The sequence below is a fragment of the Dasypus novemcinctus genome, chromosome 23 (genome assembly GCF_030445035.2).
Source record: "Dasypus novemcinctus isolate mDasNov1 chromosome 23, mDasNov1.1.hap2, whole genome shotgun sequence".
NCBI classification, from domain to species: domain Eukaryota; kingdom Metazoa; phylum Chordata; class Mammalia; order Cingulata; family Dasypodidae; genus Dasypus; species Dasypus novemcinctus.
In genome coordinates, this window is record NC_080695.1 from 59563146 (window position 1) to 59589055 (window position 25910).

The following is a 25910-nucleotide window of genomic DNA, read 5'->3' on the forward strand; positions in this document are numbered from 1 at the left end:
AGGTCCCTGGTTAAACTCTGTCCTCAGCCCAGATGCTTGCTGGGAGGCAGCGTGCTGGGGGGACAGTCCTGGCCCAGGAGTCTGGCAGGCTGCACCCAACCCTGGCTTTACCACTGACTTACCACGGGACCTTGGACAAAGCCCTTAACCTCGCTGAGCCTCGGATCCCTTGCCTGCAGCCCCTGAGGATCCCTTTCCAATTCTCGATTTCACAGGTAGAGGCTTCCCGATCCCTCTGTGTCATGGCAGCAGAAACTCCATCACCTGTGCCCTAAGTGCTCCTTTCCTCTCTTGGACTAAGACAGGGTCTTGCATAAAAGACCCCCAATTAGTTAATACATGCCCTAAATCATTTTTGAGCGGCTGACCAGGGCCATCACTGTTATCTGCCAGGCAGGGCTTTAAGCTTCCTGGAGAAGGTGATTTTAGAAAAGCAAGCTGGGTTAGGAGGTTGCAAGCCCAGAGGAAACGTCAGCAGAGCTCTGACACACCAGTGCTCGTGTTTGCAGGGGCTTATACAGTGGTGGTGGGCGTGGGCTGCCAGTCAGACGCGGACATGCCACGCATTGCCTTATTTTGGGGATCCCATTGTAATGAATCCGATGAATGTGGAGGAAACAATGTCACACCTTCTCCATGTGGGTTTGGGATCTAATTAATACAGCCCATAATACAGCAAGTCTTTCTGGGGCTGGTATACACCTGCTCTATCAAGGTGTGTGTTTGCCAGGGCTCATTCTTTGCAAATCTTTGGGGAGAGGTGATGTTTCTTCAAAGAGAAGGCACAGTGAGATAAATTCCTTCTCATACTCGGGAAATTGCAATAAAGTTTCAGTAAACCCCTCCACCCTTTTCCAATCAAGGGGATCCCAATAAGTCATTTGACATGTGGTCAAACTTCTTAGTTCTTTGAAAATGCCCTGAGAAGCCCTGGCCTGCCGCCAAATGGAGAGGAGGGTGATGGAAACACCATTTCCCTGCAAATCGCCTAGCAGAATGCAAAGAGTATACTTAGTTAATGCAATTAAAAAAACAAAACGCCGGGGCGGGTGGAGATCTAAATTTGGTGTAGCAGCTTTAGCACAAGCCCTGTTCTGGGGGCTACGGGGAGTCAAATCCAAGCAGAGCAGAGGAAGAAGTGGGAGAAATGGGAGAGGGCCGAAGACTGGCTGAAATCGGCTGAGGAGAGAGGGCAGGTTTGGAAACCTGAGAGGCGACTGGCGGCTGAAAACCGAGGAAGCGGGACGGCGCCCCGCAGCGCCCGGTGAGGATGCCCGGGGTCTCCGTGGGGACCGAGGCCAGCCGGCTTCGGAGACGGACGCGCCGGCTACAGGTCCGTCCGGGAGGGTGGCTGAGGCTGGGAATCCAGGCCTTGCGCCGCGCCAGATGCCGGCGCGCAGAGGCGGCGCTGCGGTATGTCCTGCTGCGGAGCGCCGGGAACGCTGCGGGGACGAAGAGGGACAGAAAGTGGCGGGCCCGATATTGGGCGAGTCCCAGGGAAAGACCTTCCAGGACAGGCCATTGCCTTGGTCTTGCCCCCTGCGCCCCCCTACCCCGGGCTTCTCTGCCTTGAGTTCGTTCCAAGCCCCTCTCCTGGGGGTGCTTACTCCGGCTCTAGGCGCTTGCCACCCCATCTTCCCAGTTAGCCTCGGTCCTCGCCTGGGCCCAGGGAGCTGAGCCATCCGGGTCGCACACCGGACAGGAGTGCAGAGCTGGAGGAAGGGCGAGGCGGCCCCGCGCACCTGGGAGGGGCGATGTGGCCCGGCTGGCCCGGCCTCTCGGGATGGAAGTCACCTAGTCTGCCCCATCCCCTCGGGATCCCCTCTTTGCGGGAGGACAGATCCCGGCCGAAGCTCCCGCGCACGCACTTCTGAACAAGCTCCGGGCGGTGCCGCCTCTGCGCCCGGGACTGGTCGGAGCCGCGCCCGATCGCCCCGACGCGGTGCTGGAGGTTCCGCCGCGGTCCTCCACCTGCTGGGAAAGCCGAGCAGCTCCTCCCGCCCCGGCGGCCGCCGAAGCCGGCTGCTCCGCGCCCGCCTCGCTCAGCTCTGCACGCCCCGCAACTCGCTCCCGCCCGCCCGAGTCACCTCTCCTCGCGCCCCCGCCCCTCTCCAGCTCGCTCCGGCTCCCCGCCCCCCCCCACCGCCCCGCGCCTCCTCTGCCCGCCCTCCTCCCCCTCCCCCGTCCCTTCTGCCCTCCCTTCATTCCACAAGTGTCGCTTCTCTCTCTCCAGCGCACTTGGCGAGCTGGAGAGGTGAGAGGGATCCTGCGAGCGGGCGCGCGGCGGCCAGCCCGGAGCTCGCCGGCCAAGCCCGGGCGCCCACAGACCGACCCTCGGCCGCTCTCCGGCCCCCGCCTCCGCCCGGGGCCGGCCGGCCTGCCCCCGCTCTCCTCCCCCGCCCGGCGGGCGCGCTCCTCCCCGGCCGGCCCCTCGGCGCGCTGGAGGCGGACGCGGGCTGAGCCGAGCGCAGTGGCCGCCGACCCCGAGCGCCCCGCGCCGCTCCCTGCATGTGCGGCCCGCGGCGGCGCGCAGCCCCCGGCAGCAGCCTCGGCAGCTTCGGCGGCGCCTCGCGAGGCGGCTGCAGCGGCTCCAGCGGCGGCCGAGCGGCCGAGCCCGAGCTGGGAGACACGATGCGCCGCGTCCTCCGGCTGCTCCTCGGCTGCTTCCTCACCGAGCTGTGCGCTCGCGTGTGCCGGGCGCAGGAGCGAGCAGGGCACGGGCAGCTGGCGCAACTGGGCGGCGTGGTGGTGCTGGCGGGGGGCAACCGCTCCGGGGCAACCTCCGGAGAAGCCGGCGAGGGCGCGGGGGTCTCGGACGCGCCCCCGACCCGGGCGCCCACGCCGGACTTCTGCCGGGGCTACTTCGATGTCATGGGCCAGTGGGACCCGCCGTTCAACTGCAGCTCGGGCGACTTCATCTTCTGCTGCGGGACTTGTGGCTTCCGGTTCTGCTGCACGTTTAAGAAGCGGCGACTGAACCAGAGCACCTGCACCAACTACGACACGCCGCTGTGGCTCAACACCGGCAAGCCCCCTGCGCGCAAGGACGACCCCCTGCACGACCCCACCAAGGACAAGACCAACCTGATCGTCTACATCATCTGCGGGGTGGTGGCCGTCATGGTGCTCGTGGGCATCTTCACCAAGCTGGGGCTGGAGAAGGCGCACCGGCCCCAAAGGGAGCACATGTCCAGGTGGGCTGCCTCCCCTCGGCCTCCCCTCGGGGCGCCGCTCCCCCATCTCTCTCCCCACCCCCCTTTCGAGCCTATCCTCTGGGGGAGGTCACCAGGGGAGCCAACTTCGGCCCGGAGCGCGCGCGCGGGGCTGGAGTGGGGGGCGGCTGGGTTCAGCACAGGTGTGGATATGGGCGCTCGCGTGTATGTGTATTTGGGGTCTCTGAGCCCCTTTCCCTCTTGCCGCCCCCTCTCGCCGAGGATGGAGGCAGCAGGAGAGCTCCTGGTCCCGAAGTCTTGGGTTTCGGGGAGGGGGTTCTTGGCATCCCTCGGATTCCACCTGCTGGCCTCTAGGTAAACAGGGGCAGGCAGCAGCTCCAAAAGGGAAGGGGGCGTGTGTGAGTGTGTGAGTCCGCGCGCGCGCGTGCTAGGGAGGGAGGGAAGGAGTGTGTGTGCCGCCTGCAACTCGTACGACTTGCGAAAATGAGGCGAGGGAGGCGGAGAGTGAGGGGAGGGCGAGAACAAAAGCCTCGCTTGGAGCGGCCGCCTCGCTTTCCCGGAGCGGCGAGAGTCCGGGAATCGGGACCTCGGGTGCTGACGCCCCTTTGGGCCCTTCGCTCCTTTCTCCTGCCACCCCCACTCCCTGCCCCGGGCAGCGGCCTGCGCCGCGTGCTGCGCTCCTGGCCCGGCTGGTGGGGAATCGGGGGGCCCGAGGCCCCTCTCCGCGAGCCCTCACCTCCGCTTCCCCCGAGGCACCCTGATTTCGTCAACTTTTCCCTCTGCCTCATTCATTATGCAAGTCCTAGCTCGGGCAAGTCGCAGCAGATGGGAGAAGGCATTTGGGGATTAATGGAGCTATTTGCCTTTTGCTTTTTTTTTTAAGTGCCTAAATTGATTCGCTCAACCCAGTAACTTTGGAGGCGGAGGACGCCGCGGCGAGGACGCAGCCGGGACCCCGGGAGAGGCCTGGGGTTGGTGCGAGGTCCGGGCGGGCGGGGTTCAAGGAGCGCCCCGCGGCCTGCCAAGAGCCGGGGGCTGGGGGCGGGGCGTGGGGGGCCAAGCCTTTTCTGGCCCCCTTCCTAGGCTGGGCCACTGAAGTCGCCTTGGGTGCCTTCCCCTCCCCAACCTCCACCCCCTCTCCAAACACCTCCTCCGGGGGCCTGTGCGCGCGAGTGTGCACGCGCTCCGTGCGCCTGCCTAAAAATTCTGAACAAAGAGACCCACCAAAAATAGGCGAAGGAACATCACCACCTCACTAGTAATTATTTTCTATTTATACGCAGAGGGTATTCGATGAAATTTTTTTCCTCCAGAGCGGAGGGAAGGGGCGTAGAGGTGAGGAAGTCCCCCTCCCTTGGGTCAGCAGGGAGGTGTGGACGATGCAGAGGCCGTGAGGCCAAGGGCTCCTCAGAGACAGCAGTAGGCTGCCAGGGGACTCTAGAAAGCCTGATCCACTAAAAAGGCCCGAAGGACAAAAGCGCTGGCCCAGGCCCCCTCCTGCAACCTCAAGGTGTCCTGTGACCAAGTCCATGGGGAGGGGAGGAGGTCACTTCCCAACACAGCCCTGTCCAGACCTACTGATTTCCCGGTGTGTGTTGAGGTGAGGGTGTGACATGCAGGCAGGGAGGCTGCAGCTGGTGCCACCCTGGTAGGAACAGACTCAGGGACCGGTAGACCCCCTTGCTCCAACTTCAGCAGAGCCCTTTCCTTGGCAAACCAGCTCTTAAAGGAGCCCTGTCCAGTGACTGGGGGGAAGGAGAGGGAAGGGGAACTAACCTTGGGAGAAAGGGAGAGTCTGCCTCAGGCCTCCTTTGATCTGGGTGTCCTGGTGAGTGAGACTGCATTTCAGGCAGGTACCTAAGGACTGGCAAGGGGCCCCACCCTCCCTGCCCTGCCTCCTTGCAGCTCTCTTGGGGTCCAACATCACTCCTGCTATGGAGGGTGCAGCCAGGTTTTTCTAGAGGTCCCAGGGTGGGTCTGCTCGCAAGTGGGATCTAGGGTTACGCATTCCTGGGGAAGCGGGGCCTCAACCCAGCCTTTCCCTGAAGAGAGCCTGGGAATTCCAGAATGGAGTGGAAGTGCCTGTTCCTGAGGAGGAAAAATTGTTGATTTTTTTGCTGCTGGCTTTTAAGGGTATTTTTCAAACCTGACTGCTGTTTAGAAGAACTCGTAAAAAGTATCCCTGCTGAGGCCCCACTCTAGACTAAGTCAGAATCTCTAGAGGTGGGGCCTGAGCATCTGTAGTTTCAAAAAGCCCCACAGGTGACTCCAGGAGTCCACTAACCACCACTAAGGAGAAGGAGCTGACATTTTATTGAATACATGTGTGCTAGGCACCGTCCTAGGGGTGTGTGTGTAACATTCTCCCATTTTGTTCTCACAACTGCCCTAAGAGACAAGCGCTATTTTATTCCCATTTTTCAGACAAGGAAATCATGGCTCAAGGTGGGAGACTTTGCCCAAGGTCACAGTGTTAGAAAACTGTGCAGTTCCAAGTCTCCTGCTTTCACCTGGGTCTGGGGCAAACATTTTCTGACTGAGCATCAGAATCTGGAGGAGCTTGCAAAAATGCAGATCCTCGGGTTCCATCCAGAGTTCTGAATCACTCACTAGGTCTTGCTTGGGCCCCAGAAATCGGCATTTGACCACCTCCCTAAAGGGCTCTGATATAAAGAGGTCTGTGCTTTGGGAAAGACTGGTCTTGGATTGGGGAATATTTTTTTCAGAGCTGGGGGAATGGATGACTTTATTCAAGACAAAGGAGCGAGACCCACGAGACTTTTATTTGCATTTTGTTGCTCATTTTCTGTGTGTGTGAAATCTGATGTGTATTTCTGTGGTCCTGGGGCTGCTGCAGGTCCCCTCCAAATGTATCACCCACTCCTTGTGCAGTTAATCGTCTGGAGTCCCAACCAAGGCCATTGGCTCATTAGACTTTGCATGGTGGTGCTAAGGGGTTGGGGGGGGCGGCTGGCCAAGCCTGGCATCAGAGGGGCTGCTATAAGGTGGCAGCCCTCTTAATTTGTTTTGTCAGGAGTTGGGAGGGACATTGAGATGGGGTTAGTTCTCACCCCACCTGAAAGCACCTTCCCTTCACGGACTTACAGCATGTTGCTGCTGCTGCTTTGCAAACTTGGTGACCAAGCGTACGTGTGTTTTCCCAGCGGAGGTCTCAGAGCTGTCACTTTGCCCTCTCAGAGTCCCAGGCATATCGCCTGCTTCCTTCTGGGCTGATTAGGACTGAGACAAGGAGAAAGACAACAATTCAGAGTGACCCCAGGGGTTGGCACGTGATGCCGTGAGAACTGGGCGCTCGCTGGCTCACTCGTTCAGGGCCCTGACCCCACGTCCAACACGTACCGAACCCGCTGGTGTGTTCCATTTGTTCTGCAAAGCGTTTCTATTTATGTGTCAGTTCTTTTCTTCTTTTCAGTTTTCCTTGACTTTTTATTATGAAAAAATTTAAACAAAAACTTGAAGGATTATTTAAATGAACTCCTGTATATCCTTTATCTAGAGCAGGCTTGGCACTGCTGACATTTGGGGCTGGGTAGTCCCTTGTCATATGGGCCATACTGTGCAGTGTAGAATCTTTGGCAGCATCCCCGGCCTCTACTCACTAGATGCCAGGAGCACCCTCCCCCCCAGTTATAATAATAAAAAAAGTCTCCAGACATTGACAAATGTCCTCAAAGTGGCAAAATCATCCCTCAGTTGAGAATCACTGATCTAGATTTAACAATGATTAGTATTTTGTCGTATTTGCTTTGTTGCTCTCTCCATATACCCATATATTTACTTCTTTTCTTTTCTTTCTTTCTTTCTTTTTTTTTTTTTCCAAAGCATTTGAAAATATGTTGCAGACATGACACTTCATCCCTAAATACTTCAGCATGGATCTCCTAAGAACAAGGACACAATTCCATTCTCACACCCAAGAAAATGAGCACAAATTCCATACCATCATCAAATGGCCAATCATATTCGAATTTCCCAGTTGTCCCCAAAATGTCTTTTATAGCTTGATTTGTCAAATCCGGATCCAATCAAGGTTCATTACATTTGGGTGTTAAGAATCTTTAGTATCTATTCTGCACAGTATTTTAAAACCAGCTTAGGATCAATTGGCAACATTTACCAACTGTGAGATTTCCCACAGAAGTCCAGATTTCTGATTTCTCTTGGAAAATCAGTAGGTCTGACTACTCTGAAACTGCATTTTGACACGGCAACGATTGGTTGCCGCTAGGTCACGGCTGGACTTAAGAAGCTCTTTGGCTCATGCCACGCACCAGCCTAGCTGATTCTAGAGAGGTGGTCAAGGATGGGCTGATCTTAACAGTTTGGACTCCAGTTAGGTGTCCTGTGTTTCAGTCCTGGCTCCACCACTTAATAGCTGTGTGACTTTGGGAACATTGCTTCACCTCTCTGAATCTCGCATCCTCTTCTGGAAAGGGAATGTTGTAGGCTTGTGGTGAGCATTCAGTGAGACCAGTCTTGCATTGCTCTTAGCGCAGATCCTGCCACCTTGAGACTGCCCAGCAACTCTTACCCTTTATCGCCATCCTTGTTGTTTGACTCGCTTTCCCTGGCCTCCTGAAGGCGGCGATGCTGTGGTCTGGGTGTGGTGCCAGCTCTCGGTCTGCTAGGCTGTGATCTGTTCAGCCGCACAGCATCGATAAGTCTCCTAACCTCGCTGGACTTTAATTTTAGCAGGAGGTGGCAGGTGGGATAGGAGGGAAGGTCCCCGTGTGACTACATGCAATGCATCGCCAGGGGTTGCACTAGGTGATGTTGAAGGATCCCTGCTCGCTTTGCTCTTCTGCCCTGAGCTGACGCGTGAGGTCTCGTTTGATTTCACCAGCCCTCCTGCTGACCTGGGGTAGGCTCGGGATGATCTGCCACTCTCGGAGGCACAAGTGGCTTTCTGAGAGGATGGACAAGCACCTGGTGAGCGGAGGAGTCAGACTTCAAACCCAGACAGCCTGAGGCCGGAGCCCCGTTTCCTCGACCATTGTGCCACACTGCCCTTGAGCCCAAGCGAGCAGGACTGCCGCTCTCCTTCGTTCACGCAGAAGTGCTTGCTGCCTTGCAAATGACAGCGTGTGCATCGGGGCCAGTTCCAGAGCCACAGGAAGATCAAGACTAGGAATGTTTTCCGCATCTGCCCCTGGCAGGGCCAGACCTCTTGGTAGAGGCGTCGATGCTAAATGACCTTGGGGGCAGAAACACGTGTTTGAAGCTCTCTAGCCTTGAAGCCGGGACGGAACACATGTCATTATTTTGCCAACCTTCAAACAGAATCAAAAATCCAAATGACGAATTACATAGCACCATGTCCTGTGTATGTTTTTCAAACACGCTCCAGAAGAGCTGGAGTCCCTTGCAAAGAAATGGCATCAAGTGATAAACGCCCCCTCCCTTCCCTTGCCTTCTTTCTCTCCTTCCGACTTCCACCTCCCCTTCTTCCTACACATTTGTGGTTATCCTGTGGCTCCCATCAGCTTCCCAGGCTGGAGGAGCCCATGCACGCATATGTCATTCGTCGAGTTATTTTCCCTTGCAGGATACTTTGGCTTCTCTTCCGGCCCTGAGTCATTTGCATCGAAAAAAACCAACTTTATTGAGGTGTAATGTGCACAATAAAATGCCTTCAATTTAAGTGTCCAGTCTGGTGAGCTTTGACAAACGTCTACACCTGTGTAACCCCCACTCCAGAAAGTTCCCGTATGCCCATTGCCCTGGTGTTCTTGAGACATTAATTCTGCTGCTTCTGCAAGAGGAAGTGTTCAGGAATCCATTTCACATAGTTCAAAGTCAGAAGCCAGTTTGGCCTTGGAGACGCCTGGATACTGGAACCCTGAGCTCTGTCTGAAATATTGGGGTCTTGTCGCTTGCTCAGTGTAACTGGAGAGAGAAGGAAGGAAGCATTTTCTTTTTGTTCCTCAAATACACCAAGCTCATTTCCACCTTGGAATACCCCATGACTGGCCCACCCTCCTCCCCCGGGTCTCAGCTCAGGGCTGCGGCTCCCTGAAGCCCCCCTGGCCACCCAGGCCTCAGTGGCCCCTTCCTTCACCCGAGCTCACGGCTTGGCTTGGCTTGCTCTGTTTCCCACCTCGGGCGAGAATGAACTCTTTGTCCCCTTCCAGGACAGTTTGCAGTGAGGAGTACAGGGGGACAGCAACAGCTTTCCCCACTGTTGGATCCCAAAGTGCCTGTGGTAGGACCTGGCCCTGGGAGCTCTGGTTTCTGACATCCTAGTTTGTATGCTGTAAGAGTCTCCCCTTCCAGAGTCATCCATTCGCTCGTTTAAGAGGTCGTTATCGAGCACCTGTTTTCTGCTCAGCCCTGCTGAGAGCTACGAGGAAGTAGTACAGACCCAATCCCTCCTCCCGAAGCACCAGACGAGTGGCAGAAAGCGGGTAACACAAAAGTAAATCTACAAAAATCTATATATTACGTTGCACCCTATGGAATTGCCGATATTCAAGCACTTTGGACCTCAAAAGGGGCAATTTTATAGGTTTCGACAAAATTGTTCTGAAGTGGGATAACGAATATGAAAGAAAGGGGTGTTTTCTGCAGCAAGGTACCCTTGGGCTCTTGGTACTCCGAGTGAAGTCTAGGGACCTGCCCAGGAGGAGCCTGAGCAGAATCTCAGTGCCCTCCATCCCCAACTCCACCCACCCCAGGTCTCTGAAGTCAGAGTCTACATTTTAACAAGATCCCCAGGTGATCTGAATGTATATTACAGTTTGAGAGGCACTCAGGCTGTGGGCCTCACACAAATGCCAAATCCTTAAGCATTTGTCTGGGGTACATAGTTGGTTCTTTCCACTGTCTTAATTCATTACATTTTCTAGACACATCTGGATTTGTAAAATATTTTCAGTATGCACCCCCATATGTGCACATTTGTTTTATTAGTAAGTATATGAAATGTATGTATGTACCAGTAAACAATGAGTAGGTATGCTATGAAACATGCATTTTATTTTTTAAAAAGTATTCTATTTAAATTTAAAACAAAATTTCATTGAAAACATTCTACTTAGAACAAATTTTAAAGTGAGCTGGAGGTGAAATAAATATTACTTTAAAATCTGTCCTAATTGTGATGGATTCATGCTATCGTTTAGCTAACCTTTCAAGGCATACTGTATGCTGAGGGTGAGGTGCATCATTAATAAATAAATACATATTTTGAATATTCTTCATGAGTGTTTTGACTGTTTTTTGGCTGACTTTTTAAATATTCTTTTATTTTTAAGGAGTTACTTGGGTTTGAACCTGGGACCTTGTACATGGGAAGCAGGTACTCAATGATTTAAGCTACATCTGCTCCCTGGCTGATTTATTTTTGATCTGAATAGACCATCATTGTTTTTGACCTTGTGAAAAGCTATTGTAGAGAAGGGGAGTCAATTTACTATTTTGGGGGGTGCTTGCATTATCAGTGATTTTTGTTATGGGAGATTATATACTGTAACATGCATATAACATGAAATTTCCCATTTAAACACTTTTATGTATACCATTCGGTGGCATGAATTACATTTACTATTCTGTGCTACCAACAGCACCATCCAATATCACATTTTAAACCACATGTCTATTTTTGATGGTCACATTAGTTAAAACTAGATTACTTCATCTGCAAATATCCTTGAGAGACATACATAAATTGCAAGACAGGAAATGCATTTTTGAACCTATGTGAGTCACCCCTTCCATACCTTGGTCTGAGGTTCTGGATTCCCACTGTCCAAGTGAGGGCGCTAGCATTGATAACACATCTTAAATTTATTTCTCCTTTTTAATGACCAAAACCATGCATAGAAGTCCTTGTATGGTCTTCCTCCATGCCAAATAATCTTATGCAGTGCCTGACGTGAGTGAACCTCACTTTGGAGATTCCTTGTCCAGGAGTTGGAGGTCCCTAAGAATCCACCTCTACTGCATGCTCAGGGAAGGGCTGCCCTGGGAAAAAGGGTCCTTGGTTTTTGGGCTGGGTTTTCAGATATTTCTACATTCAGGAGAAGCTCAGGGCATCTGCAGACAGCAGTGCTGGCCAAGGGCCTGGCAGCCATGCTGGTTACTACTTTGCTCCTCTTTTGAAAACCTGAATATTTTGGACTTTTGGGGGGCCCCCTTATAGAATCTGACAAAAGCTGTGGCTTCCATTTGGAGGAAAATGTACAAAATTCCCATTCAATTTCGGAGGGGTTCAGAGATTCCCCTGAAGATCACGATTAAGATTTAAGAACCTGTAGCAAATTAGGTTTGGAAGGCATTTGCCCTTTCTTTGAACTTTCCTTCCCAGCAGCCCCGTTCAGTTTCAGCCCCTTATAACTGCACAGAGGTAGGGTGGAGCCTGGACTTTTATTTCATGTTACTCTCTCTTTTATTTTCTTTGCGGTTCTTATCACCTGGTTTATTTATTGAACTTGTTTCCTTTTTGTATTCTTCCATAGATGATAAGCTCTGTGAGGGCAAGCGGCTTGTCCACCCTTCACACTGCTGTATCCCCAGGGCCCAGAATAGTGCCTGGCACGTAGTGGACAATAAACACGTGTTGAATAAGTGAGTGAGAGCTACTGCTCTTCTCTTGTCTCTTAGCAGACTCAACCTTTCCCTCTAGCTCATGTGGATTCCTGCTGTGTTGAACTGGGTCCCGCTGCCATCCTAGACTTCTCCCCAGTGGTGTTTCTTGCCCCATGGACATGATCAACCATTCTCCCAAGTGTAGGGCCTTGATGGCCCTAGTATAGTCTTGAACTTGAGCGTGTAACAGACTCACACGGAGGACTTGGGGAAACGTAGGTTTCCCCAACATAGTTTCCTAGTAGGTGTGGGCGGATGTGAGGCTTGCCCAGGTGCTGCTGCTGCTGGACGGCAGCCCACTGATGGGGAATCACGGCCTCTGTGGGGTGAACGTCAGTAGACAGGCTGGGCGAGCCGGGGTCACAGGTGGGGAGGATGGGCCTGGCTCAGTATCTCATCTTCCTTCCCTGCCTCCCTCCCTCTATGTGGACCCAGACAGTGACTAGGAAAGAGCATCTGTGTGTACCTGAAAAGATGGCAGGACCACCCGTGGGTACCGTCCCAGAGATACGCTCCCTAATCCAAGAGGAGGCCGGGATAGATGGTTTTGACGGTGTTGTTGGCCGAGGCAGGAAGCTGGTGACCATCTAGATGTCCATAAGTAGGAGGGTGGATCAGCAGAGCTGACCTTGTTTTGGTTCACAGTGGAGCCACTGCATGTTTATAGCTGGCATCCACTTCCTGTTGGTCAGTTCCTCTGCTGTACTGGTTGCGTTTTGCGACTATACTCCCTGAGGATAAGCGAAATATGGAGGTGGCATATGATAGAATACTATGCAGCAGTGTAAGTGATGAAAAAGATCGACATTTGGCGACATGGCTAACTCCCGTGTCAAGAGGGCAAAGAGACAGAATGAGGATTATGGTAGATGGTAAACCAGTTATGTAAAAGATATGCACCTAGAATCAAAGCCTATAATACTATGTTTTTCAAGGATACCCATATATCTAAATAAACGCATGGGAAAGGGGGGTCCCTCAGAAGAGAAAAAATGTGCTGGTGAGATCCCATCTTTGGTGTGATATCCATTTGGCAGTTATTTCTGCCCTCTTCTGTGTGCAGATGCTTAGCTTCTTCCCCAGCTTCACAGCTCACAGGGAACCTTACTTCACAGTTCTTGACTTCTTTCCTTATTTGTGCAAAGAAATAGTGATGAGAATATTGACCCTTGGGAGACTGTTAAGGGGGTTAAACATGATGGTTGATCGAAGGGGCGGAGCACAGCTGGCACTGGTTCCTGGTCTGTTCCTCCTTCCCCAGCTATTGATTCTGAGGAACAGCAGCAGAGGAGAGCTATGGGTCCTACCAGCTCCTCCACAGCGACAGGAAAGCCAGTGCAAAGGGTACAGGGCCATGAGCACAGACTCTGTTTCACATCCTTGTGCCACCACTTACCAGCTGTATGAACTTGAGCAGGTTAATTCACCTCTCCAAGCTTCATTTCCTCATGTGGGAAAAAGCAATGGCAAGGCTCATGAGGTGTCTGGCTTACAGTATATAGTTCATAAATATTAGCTATTGCTATTAAAATTGGACTATTGCTGTACATGACGTGTTGGCCTCTAGTGCTGGATACGAAGGGAGGGAACTAAATCTATGGGGTTTCTCCCAAATGTGGGCCCTGTGCAGATACATTCCATGCATTTATCATGTTATCCTCTTAACATCTCTGTGGGGTCAATGGTACTCTTACAGGCTGATGTGAGAGGCACGTGGACTCTTCTGTGTGAAGTCCCTATGGCATGTCTACCTGCAGCACTCTTTTTCTTTATGTTTTTCTCAACCCCATCCCCACCTAGAATGGCAGCTCCATGGAAGTAAGGGGCTTGGTCTTTTGTCCCCAAGGGCAGTGCGCGGTGAACAGTAGGTGCAACTCACTGTGCTTCCAACGACCAGGTCTAAGTGCTTTCTCCTTTCAGGGCTCTTGCGGATGTCATGAGGCCCCAGGGCCACTGCAACGCTGACCACATGGAGAGGGACCTTAACATTGTTGTCCACGTCCAGCACTATGAGAACATGGACACAAGGACCCCAATAAATAACCTCCGTAAGTATCGCCGCCCAATCCATTTCCATGCCTGTGTGGTGACCCAAGTCATGGTCACTCCCAGATTTCCTGGTGTGCGTTTGGATTACTTAAGGTCTTCTCCCTTGTTGACTGGTGAGAAGTGTTATTTCAGCCTTCCTGGATGAAGCTTAATTTGGTATCATCAGCTTTCACTTGGTTGGTTTCTCTGTTGGTTCTCCTGTTAACTAGGAGACCACTTATTTCATCTTGGTCAATTACGCTATTTACTAATTGCCCTCTTGATTGGTTCATCCATGGTTGAGGACTTGGTTCACCAGTGGAGTGCCTGGTTGGTTTATCTGAGGTAGTTAATCTGTTAGCCATCAATCCATTTTGTTGGTTCGTCATGACTGGATAATCTGTTAACCAGTGGTGCAGTGCTTATTAGTTTGCTTTCTGAGGTAGAACAATTGTTTCTTTTATGGTGTATGCCATTGTCCACTGACAGATACAAGTATAAAAGAATTAGATCTATTTTTCATAAAACTGGAGTATCATAAAAATAATCCATTAAGTACTCTCTCTCTCTTTCTCTGTGTAGGGAAATGTTGAGTTGCGGTCATATATGATTAGAGTGTGTATATGTGATTCAACAGTAGTAAATTCACTTCTATACTTCTGCTAAGCTGTATTATCTGTCATTGTGTTTCAATAGGTATTCTTCAGTAAATAGAACATACTTAGGGATCTTGTTATGCTCCCAAAGATTTTTCTTTCCTTTCAAAGGTCTGTATATACAACATACATTATGAGGCTGATTCACTGACTAATAGAAGTGGAGGAAAAACAAGATTGTTTAGTTTTTGACAATAGTGTACTACTGTAGTTATTCCTAGCAATTATGTTTTCAAGTAACCCCCACATTAAAGTAATGTGGAGGGCTTGGTTTAAAATAACAAAAGCCAGACAATTCAAAGGATGCATTTAGTTGTGGCTGGAGGCTTTTAAAAACAGAAACAGTTCTGGCATTGCACATTTTACAGTCTCGGTCGCCATTGGTGAAACTCTGCTAGGCGATGCATTGGGATTTTATTTGCTGAATCATAGTTTTGTGTGGTGTGGTTGCAAAGTTTTATGCTCAACAGCTAGAGGAATATGTCTGTGGACTTTAACATAGGTGACAGGAAATCTCTAATTCTGCATGATGACGATTTTTCATGCTTTGGAAGTTGTTGGAATGTATCAGTGTTTACATGGCTTGAAGAATGGGCCACCAAATATTTATTTATAACCTGGAACATAAAAAATGGTGTGAGAAAACAGCTACATTTTATATCCAAATATGCCAGCCCTTGGAGGTCATATGACCAAAGCCCTCAGCCTTGAAAGATACAATAAATTGCTCCTCTGCCGTAGCAGTCGTTGCATCCAATTCTGGCTTTGAGGGAAATGAACACATTCGCCTCCAGACCCCTTTACCCTGGGAAATAAGTTGAACCTAGAAGTATGTGGGTCCCAAATATCATCACTGAGTGAATGTGATCATGGAATAGAGCTGAAATGGTATTAAGTCACTAACAGGTTTCTCATGTGGAATTTCAATCTTTAGGATGATTTTGAATGCTGACTCAAATGGAATAACAAACTAATTGAAGTCACTAAAGTTTCATCATTCCATGGGACAAAAGGACAGGGAACATTAATGAATCTTGCTTAAATAAGGGACTTTCATTTAAAGTTGTACTGGTAATAAATTACTGCCAAAGATATGTGTCCAGGAACTGAGTTATTCAGAGGTCTCTTGTGACAGGCTAACTTGGTTTATTTATGATTCTGGCTTTTAGTTTATATTTGTACCTCAGAAACCAGTGATCTTTTATTCCAAGGGAAAGACTGTTAATAGTTCACTGGGTGCAAGTATTCCAGAGAATTCCTGGTAAACTATACGGGAAAATACCAGGTGTCATGTCACGAATATTGCATTTTACATGAATTGCCACAAATGTTAATTTGAATAATGATGCTGAGTTCTTATGGTCTTTCCTTCATAACATTCTAGAAAATATCTGAAAATTAGAAATATGTAGCCCTTCTACTGATTTACATTGATACTTTTAACTCATATAACAAATTAATTCAGTAAGTGATAATAATAGGGTTCTTGTTAATGACTTGTTTATTTTTCATTGGTTTATAGAAGCTCTTTACATACTATATACACAGAGAAAAATTTGTATTTTCAGAAGCAAAAATGGTTTTGTGAGTTCATTGACAAGATAGGACTAGATTACTGCTATTTATCAGTTATTAGAGGGTTAAGAAGCCAAGCAGTCACTAGAGCCCACTTTGACCAGTAAAAAGTAGGAGAGAAGAAATCTAGTCTGATAATTGGAAAAATTAGAACAATCACTGGAATAAGAATTAGAATGTGCCTATTGAATATACACACGCCCCCTTAGGCATGATGGTAGCTACAAAGATTTGCCATTGCACAAAAATGGAAAGAAAGATTCATCTGTTGTAGTATACCAAGAAGAGGACAATCTTGCCATTTTTAGGCTGTTCTTTACTAAACATTCAAGCTCCAGATTTAACTGGGAATTCAGTAGTCTCAACTTAAATGTCATTTTTATGTCTATTCAAGACCCAATCCACATTACCCTAAGAGAATAATAATTCCTTTTATTTCTCTCTCCTCTTCTTAATGCTGGCACTAGGTCACTTTCTAATCTTTCCCTTATGCTTCAGCCAAATGCTGAGAACACCAGTGGTCAAAGTAGAAATCTTAAAAGGAGTGGAATGGAGATGGACTTGGGTGAAGCAAACAGGGAGGAGAAAGCTGCAGTATGGGGCCATTTTTGCCAACCACTTTTTTATAAATTTTATGGGGTTGATTTTTCCTGTGATATGCAGGACTTGCCTCTTTAGCTGCAGATAGATGCTGTTCGTGTTCTTTCCAGGCATTCAGTGATATTGCCTAAAAATATTTAGTCTGATAATCAAAAGGGCCTCGACCTCTTTGATTAACAGGATGTAGATTGAGATGAGATAGTGATTTTCTGAAAATGCTCCTCTGGCTTCTGTGTAATTATAGTTTGCTTTTGAAGGCACAGTTTGTCCTCAAGTGCTATGAGCATACTCTGTCTCCCCCACCCCAGCCTCCCTGCCTGCCATGACAGCCCCCAGCCCCACCTTTTGGGACTGCAGTGTAAACATAGATCCCTTCAGGCTTCCTGGAAGATGGGAGATGTTAGTGAGTGAGGGGCTGTGGTTAAAATCTGGATCAATGTTTCCCAACTCATTTGTGTTTACAGCACCCCTTCTTGTAAGAAAAATAATTTTTTTTTATTTTTAAAAAGAATATTTTGGAATACCTTTGTAGTTACAGAAAAGTTGCAAAGATGGTACAGAGTATTTCCATGGACTCTTCACCCACTTCTCCCTAATATTAACATCTTACATTACCAAGGTACTTTTGTCAAAATTGAGAAATCCAACATCAGCACGTTACTTTTAGCTAATTCCAGGCATTATTTGAATTTCACTAGTTTTTTTCACTAATGCCCCTTTTCTGTCTCAGGGTCCAATCCAAGACAACACATTAATTATATTCATCACTGCGACCTTCTGACAGTAAAATTTTGTTGTACAATGTAGATAGTATGATGATATGGTGAAGACTTAAAACAACCTTAAGTAAGTCGGAAGCAAAGACAAAGCTTTTATTGCCACCACATAAAAAAATGCCTTCCAGTGGTTATAAAAATAGGCACATAAAATCATTCCCTGGTCACTGTTGAAATCGAACCAGTGGCTGCCCTGACCATCCTCTCATAATGTTCTTGAGACAAAGTCCTCTTCTGTTCCATATAAACGTACAACCCTTCCTTGGAAATGGGCTGATGTTATGCTGTTTATGTTATGGTGTGATCTGAGCAAGGGGACTCTCACCCCAGGCTGAGCTGAAATGCTGACTCACTGTTTTAGGACTCAGAAGCCAGCAGAAAGGCCAGTTACCTGTTCCAGCCTCACCCTACCCCTTGCTCTCCCAGGACCCTTCTGGAGTGGGTTTACATGGAACTGGATGAGAAGTGGAACCCTGGCTTAGTTTATGAAGAGGTTGTACAGCTCCCATCTACAGCCAAAAGGCCAAATGGATTTCCATTCATTTCAGTTCATACTATTTACCAAGGGCAGTTGGAATGTCCCCACTTGACTTTTGGAGATACCAGGAGAATATTTCCAAATATTTAAAAAATGTTAGGGGGAACTTCTTAGCCAGGGCAGGTAAAAAGCAAACATAGATATGCAATGTATAAGAGTAAAAAAGACTTAAGGTTGGGGAACACTAGCCTTGTATAAGGGCAGCATTCTTCTCACATATCAACACATTGAATCCCCAAGTCCTTATTATTTTCCCCATGGTAATGGAGGTTCAGCACGGTTAAATATCTTGCCCAAAGTCATACAGCCAAGAAGTGGTGCAGCTGGGATTTCACCAGAGCCAGTCAGGCCCCAGGAGTAGAAATGGTTAAAGGATATGCCAAGTGAGCTGAAAGATCATTTGGCACTCTAGGAAAGGGAGCTTTTTCCAAAATACGCTCCAATTGATCTGTTCCTGTGGTAAGTCCTCCCATAGGAGGAATAAAACTAACGTTTATTGAGTACTTGCTGTGTGCCAGGAACTGTGCTAAATACTGGGAATGTGTTAGCGCATCTAATACTAAACTAATACTCAAATTCCCTAGCTCATCCCTGCCTCAGGGTCTTTGCACTTGCAGGGCTCTGGTGCAGCTCTTCCACATCTTAGCCCAAATGCCACGTCCTTAGAAAGGTCTTTCTTGTCTACCTCGGCCCTCCAAAACACCCACTGATTTCCTTTTCCCTATTATTTCTTCATAATATTTGATTCTTTCTGAAGTGGGCTTACTCCTTATTTTATCCACACCTCTGCCACTGCAGTGTGAGCTCCATGAGAGCAAAGGCTTTGCATTGTCACAATTATAGCCCCTGTACCAGGAAGTGGGTTGGCTCTTGATGGCAGCGCCATTCATTTTTCGAATGAGTAAAAAACATCTATAGAAGAAGTCTTGGTATTTCCATTTTATGCCTGAGAAAATTAGGTGCATGGCAATCTAAGAACTCAACTAACAAGGTGACTGGGATTTGCTTTCAAAATGCTCCAGCAAAAAAATAAAATTGTGGGAGAGTGTGGACGAAACAAAATGGAAAAATATCGATAGTTATTTCAGCTGTATGATCAATACCTGGGGGCTCATTATACTCTTCTCTTTATGTTTGTATCTATTTGAAAATATCCATAACCAAAAGTTAAAAATGAAAGGACCTGTCCATAACATCGCAGCTAATAAATAGAGGTGCTGATACTCAAACCCAGCTTTGTCTGACTTCATAGCCTGAATGCTACTGGGTACACTTGGGGATCTTCATGAGGAAAAACCAGGATTCACGAAGGGTAGGAGTCAGGGTTACTCCAGAGGCTTCAGCGGTTGGAGTAGGTAAAGCACCACTATTTCTCTCTGTCTGTAATGTGTTCTGTTCCATTTCTCTTGGTTCATATTCTCCAGAGAGAGAGAATAGTGTTGGTTCCTGGCCAGCTGATGGCCTAGCTATCCCCAGATCAGCTGTCTGACCTTGGCTTAACCAGGTGGGTGGGGTGGAGGATACTTAGGGCTCCATCTCAGGGCATCGGTGGGCAGGTTCCTCAAAAAGGGTAGGTATGAGAGAGGGGAATTGCTGTTTTAAGTTTTTTGGGGTCTAAGAATTGCATTTGTTTTATTCACCCTTGCACCTACAGTGCCTAGAAATGGTGTGCTCCAGTGTTCCATGGAAATTTGGCAAATGATTGAAAAGCATGCATGGATGAGTAGATCTCTAGCACCAGTCCGAGAAGAAGCAGAGTGAAACCCATTAGCAGCACCCTTGGGATTTTGAGTTTTGTCCTGGGTGGTACTGCAGGGACAGATGCTTGACTTTGTGAGTCCTGCCACGGCCCACTGGGTGGACTGGGGGAGAGTGTAAACTACAATGTAAACCACTATCCATGTGGTGCAGCGGTGCTCCAGAATGTATTCACCAAATGCAATGAATGTGCTACGATGATGAAAGAGGTTGTTGATGTGGGAGGAGTGGGGTGAGGGGGGTGGGGGGTGTATGGAGACCTCATATTTTTTTAATGTAACATTTTTAAAAAAAATAAAGAAGGAAAAAAAAGTGACATTTCTAATAGGACCTAAATTACAAAGTTTTATCATGTCCTAAAGTTTGGATAATTTCCAGACAATAAAAACATAAACAACAACAACAACAACACAACTTGACTAGTTCCAAGTGAAGTTTTAACCCCCTTCTATGAAGTCATAGCTATCAACACTCTTGTTCTTGAAATCTAAATGTTTTCTTATCCCCAAACTGGGCAGAACTAGTTGTTTCATCTGAGGATATATGTTTGTAATGGTTTGTGCACATGGAATAGTAAGTTGAATAGTTAATCTAGCTGGATTAGCTAAGAATAGTTGTAGTTCAGTGCAGTAGTTGGAATTGACTCTGCTTGGTTTTAGATCAAGAGAGCTGGTTTCTTCTTGAAATATTCAGAGTTAGAGAAGTGTCTCTGACATGGGTATGGTGCTTACCAAATGTGCCTAGCATGTCTTTGAAGTAGTGCAACAAAGTAGTGGGGGATTTGAGTTTGGAAGGTAGACATCTTCTCTATCACGTAGTGATGCAGGCTTGGTAAAATTAATTTAATTCTCAGAACCTCAGTTTCCTATTCTATAAACTGGGTTAAGTAATATCTATATTACAGGATTGTCGTGAGGATTGAATGAAAGAACTATATAATGTATTAATACTTAACATAATGTCTGGTAATGCAAATGCGATTGTTACTATTAATTGTGGAATGAGTGACTATTGGCACTGAAGTCATTTGTTCACTAGGAGACAGTAATACACATCTGCATGAATTCATTGTGTAGCGTCTTCACAGTGAAAATGTTTTCAGTCTATGTGCCAGTTGATAACACAATTTGTGTGTGTGTGTGTTTGTTACTACTAATGTTTCTGATGCAAATGTGAGCTGAAGAAGCTGTCAATTCCTTCCCAAGGAAATAGCATGGATGGAGCAGCTGTCCCATTCTTAGCCATTTGTTCTGTCTTATGTTTTCCTTCTATTCCCCTTTAAAATACATGAGCTTTTGTTCTATTAGGAATATTGTTTTTAAGATTTTATTTACACTGGCAGGCCAGGCCAGTAGGCATCTATACAGCCCTAAACATATCTTGTATTTCCACCCAGAAAATGCAATTTTGTGTGTGTGTGTGTGTGTGTGTCCATGTGCACATGCATACACCAGAGAAACTAAGCCCTTAGAAGAAAAAAAATTACTTTCTGGAAGTCATCTCCTCAGCTCTTTTCAAAAATTGCTGCTAATACTGGCCACATGGCATTGCCTAATTAGATTTGCATTGCCCTTCCCAAGTGCTTCCAGCCAGCTGTGGTACTATTTGTAAAGAATGTCTAAGTACTCCACACAGTGTCTGGTTGAGTTGAGATGCCAAGTTCTGTGCCTTCCACCCCAGGGAAAGCCTCTCCTTGGGCACCACTTCTGTCGGGAGAGCATTTCTATTTATCTGTCTGGACGAAATGAGGCGACATGCCTACTATGTGATCAGCGCTTAGTGTGGATAAAAAGTAGAGTAATAAAGCAGTTTAACATTTGTTGGGCTACTACCACATGCATGCATTTTACTTCCCATTACGATTCCAGGAAATAATTGGAATGGTGTTCAGCCCACAGACGATAGAGGAGGTAACTGTGGCTCAGAGAGTTTAAGTAAACTGCCCAAGACCACGAGATCCTTGGTAAGGAGTCCAGCCCTGAACACTAACCCACGGCTGTCTGGCTGTAAGTCATGTCCTCTCTTCACTACCTTCCTTGCTGCCTTTCCCAAGGACCATGCTGGGAGCTAGAGCAGATTATGGCTCTCGCTTCTCTTCCTTTTCATTATTTATTGGTTCCCACGAAGAATCCCTGTATTAGACTACACTCACCTTTGATAAGGGACTAGCTGGGATAAAGTCACTATTTCTGTCCTATGGGACTCAGGTTTTAGCTCAGTCGTCTGCTTTCCTGGCATTAGCATTTTCCTACAATTGATACTCAACAGATATTTCTTAAAATCCTGCTGCGTGTCAGGGAATGTGTTAGGAATTGGAGGTACAGGATGAACAAGACAGAGATAGGGCTTATTTTCTTAGAGTTATAATAGAGTGGAGGAAATGGAAAAGTATGCACTTAATTACAAAACAGTGTGAAAGGAATAAATCCAGGGTGCAGTGGTGCTCCCCCCCCCCCCCCCCGCCTCCCCCAGACATCCTGGGCTGTGGGGGGAGTTGAGAACTCAGGACAGCTTTTCTGGAGAAATTCGTAGCTTTTTTTCTGAAACAAAGAGCACTCACCACGACTTTCCAGGAAACAGTAAAAGGGAGCAGAATATTTTTCATGCACTGACTTTGTTTGCCTTTGATTAGTTTTAGAATACACAGATCTTTCTTGCAGGTCTGATTAGTTTTATACAAATCAGACCTGTATAAAAGGAAAAGAGGCTTTTGTTTATTTAGAGTCATATTGCTCCTGGTAGGAAAATAAGAATGCCAGACATGGGAAGAGCAAAATATCAGGACGAGTTATTCGTAAATGAATATAGATTCTTTCCATAGTAGTCTTTTAGTTGAGTCAACCCACTCTTCCTGTCTTGAATGGATTAGTGTTGATTTTTTTCTTCTTTTAAATGTAACAAGCTGATATAAAATTAAATAAAATAATATAGGCAATAAAATACATATATTAAAATAATTTATAATAAGCTTTTAGGAAACTGCCTAAAAATCCCAGTAAGCATTCTCAATAAAGGTAATTACAAGTTGAAAATGAAATCTGATCACATTAGTCTGAGAACACAGTTAATGAAAGTAAGTGTAATCATAATTTGAATATTTCATTAAGTGAAGACTTAAATGCATTAATTCAGGTATTAGTTCTGAATTTGAGTGTTTGTACTAAGACCGTCACTCTTAAGCAGAGCCTATATTTACCAGGGATTTCACTTAAAACCAGTCCTTTGTCCAGGAAGAGGGGTCTGAACGTTGGAAATCTGCCCATGATTCTGAAACACACCATGTAAGCTGGTTCAAACCACTATCCAAGAAAAGACTATCTCATAGACTTTCGGTGCTGGAGGAGACTTCAGCAATCATCTTGCTCTTTGGTTTACCACAATTTGATTTCAAAGATGATCAAAAATAAAAATAGAAAAAACAAGGGTCAAACATAGTGTGCTAACGTTACAATTTTGCCAAACAAGGAAATTAAATGAAAGGCAACTCTTAAATACTATCACTATCACTTCCTAACAGGTACGGGTACTTAACACCAAACATTTAGGAAAGAAATAATTCTCAGAGTAAAAGACAATCCCAAACTCAAATGAATTTAGCTTGATGAAAAACTTGATTCCCCTCTCCTTATTTCTCTCTCTCTCTCTCGCCATGAGTTGTTGAAAATGAGAACATGGATTTGCTTTTGGGAATTTCTAATCATTCCTTAAGTTGTCTGATCATCTAATGAGTAAATGACTTTTTACTGAGTACCTGCTAAGCGCTGGGCCTTTGTGCTTGGTGCTGGGAATACAGACATTGGAGACTGTATGTATCTATAATGACTTCATAGAGCTTATTTAAGTCCATTCTCTGCATTTTACAAATAATGAACCTGAGGTCCAGGAAAATGCAGGGATTTTCTTAACCTTAGGTAACTCTGAACCGTGTCAGGTGAACACCATTTTAAAAATAACTACTGATTACATGTGATTACATGTTTACTGGGCAGTTCCATAAAACAGACTTCAGAATGGGACTGGAAGGGAGAGACTTCATAGCATTTGGTGCAGTGCTACTTTATTCGGTGCCTTGTCTCCTATTCAAAGGAAGTCCTTTGAAATATTCAAATGCTCTTGACATTTTAACAAATATTGAATTGCTCAAAGCCCATATATTGGCAGTTGTGCAAGGGCAGTGATGGGATATCTGATTTCTCTTATTGAGAGGCAGCAAGGAATGGAGGGAGCACATCTTTCTTCCAAGGTATTATTTTAAAACATTTTATAGATTTATGCAAAGTCAGAGAAGGTCATTGAACAAACAATTCTTTGATAATAGATGGCAAGGACATTGCATAAGCATGTAATTTTTAAATTATTCCTTATGAACATTTTGTGTTGCTAATCAGCTTAGAGATGACAAGGTTTAGATCCTGGGACTGTTTTTTTAAAAATGTATTTATTATTGTGTTATTTATATGAATAATATATAACTGCATATAATTATAAAAATCTTCACATAGTATGGTACTGTTTCTATGAATGAATATGTTGCTTAAGCCATTAGCAATGACCTCTTTTATACAGTACCAACATGATCTCAAGTCAGGATTATTAATTGGATAACTTAGGGGTAAAGTGACATTTGGGTCTTCATCTTAGCATCATTGTACAACCCCTCTGTTTAAAACCTGCCAATTGAGCTTTACATTGCAAGAACAGTAAAAATTAAATCCTTCACCTGGCCTGAACCCATCTCCTTCTACCTTTATCCAATTCACCTTTCCATGGTGAGCTCTCTTCTTCTCTTATAAATGTGCCAAGATTGCTTCCATCTCAGGAACTTTGCATTTGCTGTTCCTTCTGTATGCAACCCTCTTCCCCCAGGTCTTTGCACTCATTTAGGTCTTTGCTAACCTGTTACCTCTTGGACGACCTTCCCTATAGAAAGTAGCCCGAGCTATGTAAAGGATTCCACCACTTTCTATAAGGTCACATTTTATTTTCCTCATAGCTCATATCAAACCTCAAATCATCTAGTTGACTTGTTTCTTTTACATTTTCTCCACCCAAATGTCAGCCCCTTAAGACCAGAGCTCTTGTCTACTTTATTTTCCCACGACATCTCCAAGGCTTAGGGGAGTAGGAGCATGGAGACTGGCACATAGGAGGTGCTCTATAAAAATTTGTTGAATGAATAAATGCTGTCAAAATACAATGCTGGGCACATATTTTGGAGCAATTGCTGCTACTTTTTCACTGTCACTTCATTAGGGTTTTGTTTCCTGTGGACTAAACCTTCAGTGTAGTTATCAGAGTTCAGCAAATGCCAAATTAAATGCAAGAGAAGTTGCATACATTTTAAAAGCTCATGAATACATATTCCAGCATTACTGGGCAATTATGAAATGTGTCACACAAAGGCAATATTTTCAAAGTCCAGTTCACCAATTCAATCACAATTGATTTTTTCAATAGCATTTCCCCCATTTCATTTCTTTTGGCTTCTCTGTGTCATAGCTTGACTCTTAATGTCCGTATCCTTGCTGACTCTCAATTTCATTAGCAGGAAAGCAAACTAAGAAGGGAATTGGGTGTGTTTAATATTTATGAAATGACTATGTTGTGTTGATATGGATAATAAAATAATTTAACTCTGGTGATGCAAAGTAACCTTAATAATCCCCTGCTTAAGATCACAATATTGATTTTAATGTATTGCCAAGTAGACTATTAAATCTCCAATAGCTATGTTTCACATTTAATTATTATATTTAAAAGGAAATCTTGAAACCACGGGGGAGGAGTTACTGGGTACAAAGAAAAAAAACATAACAGATCCCACAGCTTCATTTCAAATCCTGTAATTGGGCAGCCATCCAATGGCGAGCCCTAAGCCTTGACTTCTCAGTGGTTAAAATCTAGTATTTACCTACCCTTTGACTCTGAATCAAAAAATGCCCCAGATATGCCCCTGGATCTTATAATCCTCACCCCTGGAGCCAAATCAGGTCAAGCTAAGGAAAGCACTTTAGAACAAAAGACACAGCCTCTGGATTTTCAGGCAGGATTGCTCTGAGCATCCCTTGCCTCTCAGGATATTTTTTAGTAAATGTACAGAAGGAAAGTGGGATATATTATCTTGTGGGTCATGGGGAGGGAGGGAGGTGTCGGTGGTGGTTCTTTTCTGGGCTTTTGAACTTCGCATCCCATTATAGTT

At 46.5% G+C, this 25910-nt stretch overlaps 1 protein-coding gene across 3 annotated transcripts in view; it reads left to right on the forward strand.

The window, feature by feature from the left end:
* Positions 1-2259: 2259 nt before the first annotated feature.
* The window catches only part of SHISA9 (shisa family member 9), a 282576-nt gene continuing 258925 nt past the window's right edge, over positions 2260-25910 (forward strand). The window contains exons 1-3 of one of the 3 annotated variants that reach the window (XM_071211344.1): positions 2260-2337; positions 2614-3194; positions 13701-13828. In XM_071211344.1, the coding sequence (XP_071067445.1) occupies positions 2632-3194; positions 13701-13828 (691 nt within the window). In that variant the 5' untranslated portion in view covers positions 2260-2337; positions 2614-2631. Of the gene's footprint in view, positions 2338-2421; positions 3195-13700; positions 13829-25910 lie in introns of those variants that run through there. The other 2 variants (XM_058286441.1, XM_004466620.4) reach the window with 2 other exon arrangements.